Source organism: Vanessa tameamea, chromosome 15, assembly GCF_037043105.1.
Source record: "Vanessa tameamea isolate UH-Manoa-2023 chromosome 15, ilVanTame1 primary haplotype, whole genome shotgun sequence".
In the NCBI taxonomy this organism is placed as follows: domain Eukaryota; kingdom Metazoa; phylum Arthropoda; class Insecta; order Lepidoptera; family Nymphalidae; genus Vanessa; species Vanessa tameamea.
Genome location: NC_087323.1, coordinates 10406284 through 10419260, shown reverse-complemented (window position 1 = coordinate 10419260; position 12977 = coordinate 10406284). Strand labels below are relative to the sequence as shown.

At 29.0% G+C, this 12977-nt stretch overlaps 1 protein-coding gene across 1 annotated transcript in view; it reads left to right on the top strand.

Annotated features, from left to right (window-relative positions):
• Nucleotides 1–1620: 1620 nt before the first annotated feature.
• Nucleotides 1621–12977, top strand: part of LOC113398429 (uncharacterized protein) — a 28783-nt gene continuing 17426 nt past the window's right edge. Inside the window, exon 1 of the mRNA XM_026637165.2 lies at nt 1621–1756. Within this exon, the coding sequence (XP_026492950.1) occupies nt 1728–1756 (29 nt within the window). The 5' untranslated portion in view covers nt 1621–1727. The remainder of the gene's footprint in view (nt 1757–12977) is intronic.

Sequence of the window (12977 nt, the reverse complement as noted above, 5' to 3'; positions counted from 1 at the left end):
ATGAATTTTCTTCAGCCGGTTAAAAAGTAAACATGATAATTTCAAGGTTTTCTTTGACTATTAATTGCTACATCTTTTCTAAAAAAAATTACGTAACTTTTGTTGGAATATAAAAATACAATTACATCGAAAAGATCACGTAGTAACCGTTTTTTTTTTCGTACATTTCCATAAATATTTTCCTAATAAAGAATTAAATTAATTATACTTATAACGTGACTTTATATTTTGTATTCAATTGCAAGCAAAGGTCGAGTAATTTTATTAATAATAATACAAAATAGTATGATTACAAATGATTTTTATATTACATGATATACCTAATCTGCCATACTTTGCACAGCAACAAGCAGACAATATTATAGTTTTATTAACCAACTTAGAAATGTTAATAATCCTTATGTAAATAAAAAGTACTCATTTTGTAGTACTTAAGAAAAGGTGCTTTATTATGTTTGACGTATGCACTTTTTTAATATACCAACTTGCATGTTTTTGTGTTGTTCAAAACAATTAATCGATGGTTATGTTGAATGTATAATGAATAAACTTTTTACATCGAGGTCCTCCCGGTAATCCTTAGGTGTTCCCAAATAGTTTCGTAATTCGATTACATAGAATACTCATAAATGTATGATTTTCGTTTTGTTTTGTGTAATTTCGATTATTTAAATTTAATTATACTCAAAGATATTGAAACAAGATCGTGTCTTATAATTTTTTATATCAAGAATGTTCAGTACTTTCTTAGTTATTTATTACTATGTACATACTATCGCTTACTCTCTAAACTTTAGCTGAACTTATTCGACACAACTTATTAATCTTACAGCTTATATTTCTCTAATAAATACTTCGCAATTTTTTATTTTGAGAATGACAGACGAAAATGATTCGTTTTAGAAAATGGATTGTAAAATTAATATAGATTTATTTAAAAGAGATTGTTATAAAGTACACAATCGTTAAGCTAATGTTATGCTATAGTAAGGAAACAAAGCATCTAAACAGTAAACATGGCGGTCTTCTCACGGTTGGCTTGTTGCAAACCGCCTCTTATACCAAGATACACTCTTATTAGAGCCCATATTTATGAGAGTACTCTTAGTGTGTCACCGTACGAACCGGTGTGACAAACGTTAATTAATTATCTATCTAAATATCCTTTATGCAATTTAGTTTTTTAAGCAATCATATGTTATCTTATTTCATTTCGTTTGTTCTTATACACTGTTCTAAAAAAACTGGTCAACAGCAACTCTGTACAAATTCCAACTGCTGAGGGTCTCTTCTGTTAAAAATTAGGTGTTAAACTTATTCCTCTACGCTGATTAAGTACGAGTTGAAATAAAAATGTATAATTTTTTTAACTATTTAGTATGACAAAGTAAAACGCTCAAATTTTCTTTTCATTAAGATTTTCTACTCAAACAATTGTCATTGAATTGCAGAGAATAATCGGTATATGTCTCAATAATTATATTTATTATAGTGTTTACAAAAATATACACATTTAGCGAATCTTATAAGGGAAAAGAGAAAAAAAATGTATACAAAATAATTAAAGTTGAGGGCACATATCCGCGCGCTTATTAATCTGTGTAAATATTAGGAAGCGGTTACTAAAACGGTTGTAGCAGCTCTGTATTATTACTATTATTTTAACCCGTTGTATAGGTTGCAGGCTCAGTGACCATAAAATCGCGTCGCGGTACGGACGCGTCAAAATGTCCGCCACAGTGGAGACTAGTTTGAAGTAAGTTAGCGAAAGTTTATGATGTCACTTGTCACCTTTCGGTCGTCTTTTTTGTCGATGTTCTTCTTAATCTTGTGTTGTTTTAGTGCACTGTTAAGGCTTTTTGTGTTTCTTTTATAAGGAAAGTTTTATGGTGTATTAGAATTTTTATGGTTCAATTTTGAATACCGTATGAAATAGCTCTTTTCAGTTGTATACTGTTTGTGAAAAATATTTCTTATTCGAGAGTATTTAATAATGTTTATGAATTTCATTTTTTAATTGAAATTACTTTTAAGCGGAAAATTTGTTTCTATTATCAACTTAGTAAAACAAATTTCTTTACTTAGACTTGAAAATAATAATTTAAGTATATTTTACGCGTCTCATATGTTGTTAAGAAAATTATTGAATAGAATCACAATCTCAGTTATATTCTTATCAAGTGATATAGAAATGCTATTGTATATATTTAGTTATTTATTTATGTAAATGATTGACTATTTGAATGGATAATATTCGCTAAATTACAGGGTAATTTTTTTTTAATTATACGCTACGTGACACGGAATTTCATTTCATATATCCAATTCATGCATGTCTTTCTTTGTGTAATATTTTTTATTTCCACAAAAACAATATAAATCTTAACTAATAATAAAATTATTAATTTATAAAATAATTTCGATCAACATTAAAACTCTATAATAACATAGCGTCATTAAAGATGCAAATTTCGTTTTAGCTTATTTAGCTGTAAGGTATTTGGCCTTCAAAACTCGTTCGACGTTATAGTTTTTTATTCATATAGTGACTCTTCATGGTCAAAGAAAGCCAGTTAAAAATCCTAACACCAATCTTTTTGTTTTTATAACAACGATCCGATATGCGTGCCTTCCTTTAGAAACATTTTTTTTTTATTGTATGTTCAAGAACGAAACGATTACGCCAATAATTGCAATGTTTATATTTTAGCTATGTAATATCCTCTTTTGAAAACATTTTTATTCGACAGGTATTACATTTCTGGTACCTATATTTATTTTTCTTACTTATTATACTATGAAACATATACCAAGATACATATTCATTTTTAGTATAATATTTATAATAGTCGATTCCGTTATTATTAGACTTTTCTAGACCAACATAATACGAAGTGTCACAGTAGATATAATATTTAGCCCAACAGTAGAACACACTTTCACAAGGTGCTTATATCTTATAAATAACACTATAATAAATACAAAAACGGAAATCGACCCCACTATAATATAGAAACGGGTTACTTTTACGCTTTATGGTGTTGAAAGAGATAAAGTCACAAAGGTACTTACACTAACACTCCATTAAAATATATATTTTAGCTAATTCAGTAAATATAAAGATGTATTTTATATTATTATGGCATTGAAATATCTCATCATTGTCATCTCATAATTATTAAAAATGCAACCAATCGGTTGAAACATTTTTATAATCTGTGATATTTTCGCGCCAAATTACGCAATTCCGTGTTCACCTGAACGTTTAATGTTCTCATTGAAGGCGGAGGTCAAAGGTTTCATTATAAAATATGTTTACGGATCTGTTTATAATCTACAGGTTTATTTCCTATAACTATGATGAAATAATAATCGATTGCTTACTAAATATAGGTACCTACTCAACAAACAAAATTAATGCCAATTTTTTTACCCATTCGTTGTTTTTTTGTACATAATATTTTCGTGATGTTTTATTTTTAGAGTTTGTTTACGTTTATTGGTTATCAATCATCCTTTGGTGTTATTATTGTAGCTAAGTTTTTCTTAATATATATTTTTTTCTTTATAATATTTAAATTTAATAATATATGTTGTCTCGGTCTCGGTATAGGTATTAAATGTTAAACTTTAATTGAATAATCTTTTACCTTTGTTTTATAGTGTTATTAAAAAGTTAATATTTATGCTCTCTTTCGCAAATTTCGAAACAAATTTGAAGACGTTTAGTGTTTGTAGGTAGGTAGGCTTGCAAGGCTAAATTAGTAAATTTATAAAATTGCTGCGCTCACAGAGCAATATGAAGAATGTAATCCAACACGATGCTTGTAATATGATAAAAATATAATAAATTCTAAACAATTTAAATAATTATGTATTTAGAGAGTTTTAATAAGAAAGTCAATAAAGTCATACCGTGAAAATATATAATACGAGTGAATAAGTGCTATAAAATTTTACTAATAAAGGTACTGTACACGTACCAGCCACACATCACTCATTTAACAAATAATGATTTTATTGATATAGGTAGGTTCGGTTATATACAAGTGCGGCTTCATTGTAGCTTCGGTATGGCTTTCTGACAGAAAAGAGTCACCCTCGAATCGTGATTATCTTAAGGTCGTACGTGTCGTTAACCCGACTAAAAGTTATATGTATATGTTAAGGATTTCATTAACTTCACATGTTAATTTCCCTTCACTTATGGGAGATGTGTAGATGTGGAAGATGTACGATGTGTGTTCTTTATCTGAATGATATTTATGTTATCTTTGAAATGTTTTTAACTTCGTGTCTGGGCTCGAATTGTGAGAAAAAATATTGTTTTGAGTAGCGAGTTGAATGATTTAAGAAAACGATCTACGTGAAGTAAGTTTCATGTTCAGCAAAATATATTAGGTTTTAGGTTACCTACAAGGTTCTGACTAAAGGCCTAAATAAAGGTTCATTAAGTGAGTGATTATCATCACATATGCGGAATCAAACAATAAGTTTCTTTTTTTCGTAGGGTATATCTTAATTCGTGGATGACACGAATTAATCTTTAATTTTCTATCAGTTCTTAATTTTTGAAGTGAGGAGTCAATGGGCCGGTTGTGTTTTATATTCAGTGTGCCGGTTTGAAGAGCGAGCCAGCCAGTGTAACTACAGATACAGGGGGCAATCTTAGCTCCCAAGTTTGGTGGTACATTGGCGATGTAAAGAATCGTTAATATTTCTTAAAGTGTCAATGTCTATGAGCAGTGGTGACCACTTACGATCAGGTGGACCATTTGCCCGTTTGCCTAACTAAATCATAAAAAATTGTTCATTAGTATTCCAGTTTGGAGGATGAGTATATTAATGCTAATTTGGGTATGTACTTGGTACCGAATTGAATTTGTGAGTTGAATTATTTCGCAGTCGTTATCTAAGTTGATCATCTCCCATTAGGTAATTTGTTTATCTTGACTCATATTTTTACTATTTTTAGTTACTTTTAATATATTTTTTATCACAAGGGATATTATATCTTACATACAGAAGTATGGGTGACCGCCTGTCATCAGATGATTTATTAATCATGATAGGTATTTTTATTAAATTCTATGAAATAAAAAGACTTCGTCCATTAAAAATAAATGTCACCTTAGTAATTTGTTCAGTTCATTGTTTCAGAAAGAAATTATTTATATATCCCGCAAGACCAATCCCCATGCGGTAGAATGACGTTCAGCCACAATTCTAAATTTAAAAAAAGTGACAATAAATTGAAATGGATGAAACCGCGGAACCGGCCAGTTAAAGGCGAGCGTTGTTACATCGTACATCGTATTGTTAAGAGTTGCCGTCATCTCATTATACTATTACACGATTCGTGTGTCGTTTCATTATAGTCTGACGTGCGGAACTAACAGTATAATTCTTATCTCTACACATGATATGTAACTATACATTTAACAAATGTTCGTACGCTTTATACCGGTTTGTTAGTGCATACAGATTCACTATCCATATCTTTATATAATACACTAGCTGTGCTCGCGACTTCGTGCGCGTTTGAATTTAACAAAAAAGTTATTATTGTAGCCTAAGTTACTCCTCATAACGTCAGTTTGATGCCGGTGAATGTCCCTTCAAAATCGGTCCAGCCGTTCCAGAGATTAGCCGGAACAGACAGACAGACAGACAGACAGACAGACAAAAATTAAAAATAAAATATTTCGGTATATGTACCGTGTATACATACAAATGCATATAGTAAAAAGCGGTTATTTTAATATTACAAACAGACACTCCAATTTTATGATATGTATATAGATAAAACATTATTATCATAAGTACAACGTGTACAAGACAGAAGCTATTTATTTTTAGTATTAATTATTTCACTCAAACGTATAGAAACTTTTTAATCGAATTCAAATACAGTTGAATACGAAAATCCAAAAACTCCAAAAAAAAAAAATTTACTTAACTAAATTATTATTTATCTACCTTATGCTACATTTAGAAATTAACAATAACTAATTAGATGTTTTCGGAGTCAGTGTTCATAGCTAAACAGATTTTCCTTGCGTTTCTTTGTTTCATTTTTTAAGTTTTACCAGTTAAATGTGTTATTGTAGTTTACAAAAGTGTTATATTGATATATTTTTTCGCTCATATAAATTGAGGTTGTTTTGAAATCAAAATTGGCCACTCACTTCAAATTCAATTTTTGTTTACATCCTTTTATTTTATTTAGTAAAATAAAAACTGTATTTTTATTTGGAAGGCTACGCTTTTCAATAAATTATATTATTATCATTCTCGTAACTAATATCGAAACTTCGAATAACAATTTTTTGATGACAGAATAAGGCACACTGGTGTTAATATTCACTCGTTATAACATTATTTAGTTATTCTTTATATTGTATTATCATTTAAAACGTGAATAATTGTTATTTAAATGAACACATATAATTATCCACAGTTTATTCATATTCATGGTCATCATTCAACTCACAACTTTCATTCGAACACTTTTGATACTGTTAACGAGTTTCTATACATCTGCTTAGTGATAGAAACTCGTGTGTCATGTTAACTCGTACATGTTATTCCACAGACATTTATTAATAAAATATGCGTTGAATTTTAAAAATAGATTATTAACTCTGTAAGTTTAGTATAGAATATAAGTATTGGTATACAATGCGTGCGTGCTACAAATATTTTCTACCCTGCGACAGTAATGGAGCGCGTCGATTTTTAACAAAACTTTCCACGAATATTAGAAGATATGGAAATACGTATGTATTCATTTGTTACGATTAAAATCGAACTAAAATATATTACTAAGTTTATTATAACATTTTTACTTTATTACACATCATGTTAAAATAACGTTAACGTATCACAAAAAACTTATAACGAAAATAATAACGTGTAATTGCGATCTCATTGTTTAAGAATAACGATATCTCACAGACAACACAAATAACAATATATTATAACGAAAGTAGAAAGCATTTTAGTATATTTTTAAATAAATAACTTATTTTTGTTATTAAAAATATATACCCAACGTTTAAATTGTCAAATGCTTTTTAAAAAAATAATTAGCTGATCATGGTTTCACTAGTATTTAAATTTTTGTTTTTTTTTTAACATTACTTATTCGTTTAACTGTTCGAAAAAGGAATTTGAAAAATATATTTCTTAATAAAATTATACTTTTCGGTCTAAATGATTAACGACTTGTTTATTTTTAATCTTTATTTTGGTCCAGATTTTCTTTTTAACTTCGAATTCGTTGAAACGATAATAAGTAATATAATATATATGTTGCCATCAGTAACTAAAGTTACAGTAGTTCGTTTTTATTTCTGTATTGCAGTTTAAATCGTTTTCGCGATAAAAAATACTGATGTTTGGCGTTAAAATAGCTGACGTGTACACATTACAAATACAAACGGGCTTGCAAAAACCGCTACAATCAGGAAACAAAACAATATAACACAAAGCGTTGTTTTTGTGTTTTTATCTTAATAGAGCCCAAACCGCGGTGAATATAAACAAATTAATGTTAAGTTTGACAAACAAAGGAAATGCTTCATTTATGTGAGTCGAATACAAATTAATATAACGATTTGGGTACAAGCTGGGTTGCCAGCAGAAATATTTTAATTTTACAAAAACCTAACAATATCTATATAATATAGAGCTTAAAAGCAAATAATTCACTATTGTAACTTTTTTGCTTATTTTTATGTTTAATATTTACCAATAATAACTAATAAGTCTGTTATAAAAATAAAACATAGTCGGACGAGCTCAAGGAACCCGAAAAAAACATGCGTTTTTCGGATCGTTGTATGTCGTTGTATTAAGGCTTAAAACTCGCGGAGGTCATTAACATATTTTAGAAAATATTGTTAGTCTATGCACGTCTTAACGATACAAAATAACAAAACTCAATCGATCCATTTTTTTGGAACGGTATACTTGTAGCTTACGAATAAATATTACAATAAATAGTAGTCAAAAATTCAAAGTCGATGACACTGCAAAGTCCAATTACTCACTATATTCTGCAACTTTCAACGAAACGCTCTGCATATTATGGTAAAAATTCCATGTAACTATATCAATTTAGTAGTCCAGGTATCGATTTAGTCAACTCCGTCTTTAGGGCAACAAGCGTAGGGTACAAGCAGTGTTCTGGCGATCTCCTTTCCATCAGCGTCCAGTATTTTTAGCACCCCACACAAAAATAAAGACGGGCCTGGTAGTTTATTGAGTTAGGCATTGCAAAGAAGAGCGTCTCCTCATTTAACAGTATATATTATATATGTGTAAAAATAAATAGGTTCTTACTTATTCTATATGATATGTCATCTTAGTTGTCCATCACTGTGGTTTATAACTTTTTTTGTAGTTTCCAACTTTACACCTGTTGCTCCAAAAATGACAGTGACTATTTACCTTTTTCACATATTAAATGGTATCTACTTTTTATCCCACGAGAAGAGAATATAAAATTTTATATGAAAGTTTTCCTTTATTCTCAATAAAAAAAGAGTATATCCAAAAGTCACAGCAAATGCAAGCGCAATATAAGTATAGCAATGAATATCAAGCATTTTTCCATAAAAAACAGCGTGTAACATAGATAGATAAATAAAAATCAATTCGTTAATTCATTAAACCAGTAGATATAAGGTTGTCCCAGTTAATGAATAGGGCAGAAAATGACAGTCATGAGAAAGTAGGCGCACTACTCGCGTGTTGAATTTTAAATCAATTTTATTTAAGTAAATTAATCGTTTAGTGAAATACAATATCAAGCGTTAAGTTTGGGTTTAATTGATCATTATAACCTATTCTGTCCAGTATTTAATTGGAGTGATATAATTGGTCGATATCTTGAATAATCTATTTCAAAACGTTGGGATTCGTCAAAAATGTAGACAAAGTTGTTTTCGGGACATGAATACTTTCGAAAGAAATATTAAAGCGAATATGAATAGTAAGTGGAAAAGCTGTCGTATTATAAATGAATATATATTAATCAAAAACTGTTTGTAGTGAATAATATAGCAGAGCTATAGACATAAATATAAGGTTTGTTTATATATTTGATTGGAAGAGGGTATATAATTATATGTGATTTGGTATCTCTAGATATTAAAGTAATAATTTTTTTTTCTTATAGTAAAATATTTTAATAAGAGTATGTACAAAGTTTAAAATTATGTTTAATACAAAGATCTATTGTCAGTTTCTATGTCATTGGACAATAATATTATAAATGTGAAAGTGTGTTTGTTTGTTGGGTCGCTTTCACACTGACTCAGCTGATCATCCTCATCAATGCCACACAAATAGCATGACACGCTGAGCATCAAACCAGAAATACAACATACATTTATGTCGATTTTCAAAAATTTACATTCATAACAATATCATAAAAATATCTAAAGGTTGCCTTAAATAACAAATATTTAAAAAAATAACAACTACGCTGGATGAACTATTAACTACGTTGGATAAGAGCATGTGGTTCAAATTAGCATTCCAAGATTTGATCTAAATAAACTAACAAACGTAGCAGTTTAAATAATAGCTTGTGATAAAAACAAATTCGTTTCAATTGAAACCAAACCTTTTAAAGTAACGGTAAATATGTTATTCTCACTCAAAAATATTCAGAATCTGTCGATTGCTGCGTGAAAAATGATGAAGATAAAATCAACAGACCAACAAACAAACATTTGCATTTATATTATTAATGGGAACGTCGTACATAAATATAAATCTATAACAAAACAACAGCTAAGATCGTTACATAACAATTTAGTTAACTATTAGTTAAATAACTATAAAATAACGATAAATAACGATAAATTTATTATTTATTTATCAAATGTGAAAGGGAAGATATTTTCTCTCAAATCGAAATATGCTTGTCAGTAATGATTCCTGTTTAACTAACGTCGAAAATTATCGGCATCGAACGTCGTTAGTGACATGATGTCGACGCATCCGCTTCCTGATAATGGGCCTGGGTCGTCCTGAAAATTCAAGAATTTCTATATGAATAACTTTATTGCATCCCATGTGTTGACTGGTTATGAACGGTGAAGCTTCCCAAGTAACGAAATTGTATATGGAGTAAAGCCAAATAAACAACTTTGACCTTTAATTACCATGATATGTGAAATAATCTAACCTTTTCATTATGAATCCGTGAAAAAATGGAGTTTAGAAAGTTATTGTGGGAAATTTCGAAGCAAAATTAAATTAAATAAAAATATTTTTAGCAATAGTGTTGTATTATACAAAATATGTATTAATCAAGAACTTTGTCTTGTGCATAATATACGAAAGCTATTAGCAAATCGCATGGAATATTTAGATCTATGGTTATTTTCTAGACTTCTTCTGCTGTCGGAATCGAAAAGAATATAGAGCATAAGGTTATATATAATGCTTACAAAGTACGAACACTCAGTTATACATTTAATAGAATGAAAACAAAAAACTATTAAAAACCCCCACTTTAGCTAATTTAATATTAAGTAAGGTACACTAAATTTTCCCTCACCGTCGAGCACGAGATGAATTTTGAACGAATTAATCACATTCAAATTCAATGTTGCCTGTCCAGATTTGAAACAACAATCGTGAATTAAGATTCATGTTTTGGAACCTCTCGTCTCACTCGGTAAAATTAATCAGACTTATTAGTTAGGAAATAAATTGACGCAATATCCACCAAAGCATCAAGCAATAGTTATAAGTGGGTTACGTTATGTAAGACGTACGTAGTACCTCACTACCGGGAGGTTAGGTTTAATTTATGTTACTGCCTCGTTGGTCTAATAGCTTGTAGCTAATTTAAATTGAATTGTTTATTGAAATTATTCAAATATTAAGTATAATTCAAATTTAAAATTGACCTTCGTTTTGTAATTTCAACAAGAGTTTTTATTTTTTTTTAAATTTTAAGATAATTTTAAAATATATGTATTTAAGAAGAGTTTTCAACGTCGTCTAGATGACCACATCAAAGTGACACTATTTTTAGCACCACACGACTAATATGGTCATTTGTTTATGAGCGGAGATGGCTCAGTGCTCAGGCAGAAACTCGTGAGTCTTGACCTCTGAGTTGTAATGTACCTAATTTATGTTCTCAATTTATCTTATCATGATCAGTGAAGGCAAACATCATGGCAAAGCCTGCATTTGTCTGATGAATGTGTATAAATTTATAGTAAAAAACTTTTAAAACTCCGCTTATACATACAAAATTAAAAAATTGGCCCAGTTCGCTATTTTGACCTGCCCTAAAAGCTGATGCAATAACTGTCGGGAACCATCCCGATTTTTAATTTCAAATTACATTAATACTAATTAATTCAATTTGAAATTCTAACCCGACTGGGCTAACGTGAGTATTCACTATCCACAAACCCATATTAGAGCGGCGTGGTAAAATAACCTCTCTTCTCAAGAGGAGAGGAGGTCTTAACTCAGTACTGGCGTAGGTACTCAGCATTTATAGGCTGATATTTTACCTTAACTTTTATATTGTAATTAATTAATATTTATATATTTTTGTTATTTTTGATTTTCCATACTTCTGCCGTAATATCATAGATTATAACGTTAATATCACAAGACATATTGAAAAGTTATCTTTTTCTTGGTATTTAATCAAATACATACATCAAAATGTTTTATGTTTGTAATATTACAAATAACAATTACGTAATAGTTTTTATTTAACAGTACAGTAACAAATTGTGAAATAAATTCTTACATATTATCTCTACACTGTACAAAACAAAGTGTCAAAGTCGCTTCCCGTTTGTCTGTATAATCCCTTAGATCTTTTTAACTATGCAACGTATTTTAATAAACATTCATCAATAAACAGAGTAATACAAAAGGTTTATATGCATGTTATAATAGATAAAAGTCAAGAATTTCAATTCACTTCAACAATATTTTTTCTTTTGTTTGTTCTTCAAACTAAAAGTACTAAGTATATAGACTCTTATTGTGTAGATCCGTGTAAAGCCGGGACGGGCAGCGAGTATACTACTGAATGAAAATTACAAGTTAAGTTATTAAAATTAAGTAGTTCGAGTTTTCTGGCCTGAGACCTGCATGATCCTTTTTCAAAGTCCATGTCTATATTTTACATGAATAGAGAATAAAAAATTCATTCTTATTAATTTATAAAAATCTAAAATCATTTTTTTTATGATTATAATTCCACTTAAATGTATATTTCATTTGATCAGAAAACAAACATTACTTAACAAATTTTTAACTTTTTAAAATTGTAAATTATTAATATTTTTTTTTAATTAAATGCCACAGTCCCCCAAAAGAAATACTAACCCTGCGCATCGGGTAACAACAGTTTCGCTTGCTACTTGTTTTAATAGTATACTCCTACGTTACAATTTCTCAAAATATTAATCATGAACACTTTTAACTTATTCGAAGCATACAGACGGTTGAAAAAACATATTATTTAATTATTTTTATTACCTAATAAATAGTTACTTTTAATCTTTAGTAAATGTAATGCATATTCTAACACTAACTAACATTGAAAAAGAACAACTTCAAATCTTTCAATCGTTATAAAACATTAAGTTGAAGGTTTTTGTACGTTCAGTGTCTTCCGTGTGAAGAAAACATTTTGTTAAAATTCGACTTCGACAATGTCAGTTGAATAATTTAACTAAATAATTATATTTTGCAAATTATATTTAAGGTAAACGACCATCGATAATTATTTTTTTTAAATTAACTATTGCGTTATTCTTATAAGGTACTCTATGATGACGTTTTAATTTTAAATTATTCTGTCCACAGATTATCAAAATAAAAACTCTACTAAACATTTTTATAAGTAATACTTAGTATAAGTACTTAGTGATTAATAATCATAATATTGGTTCTACCTAATGTTGACCGCAAATTAT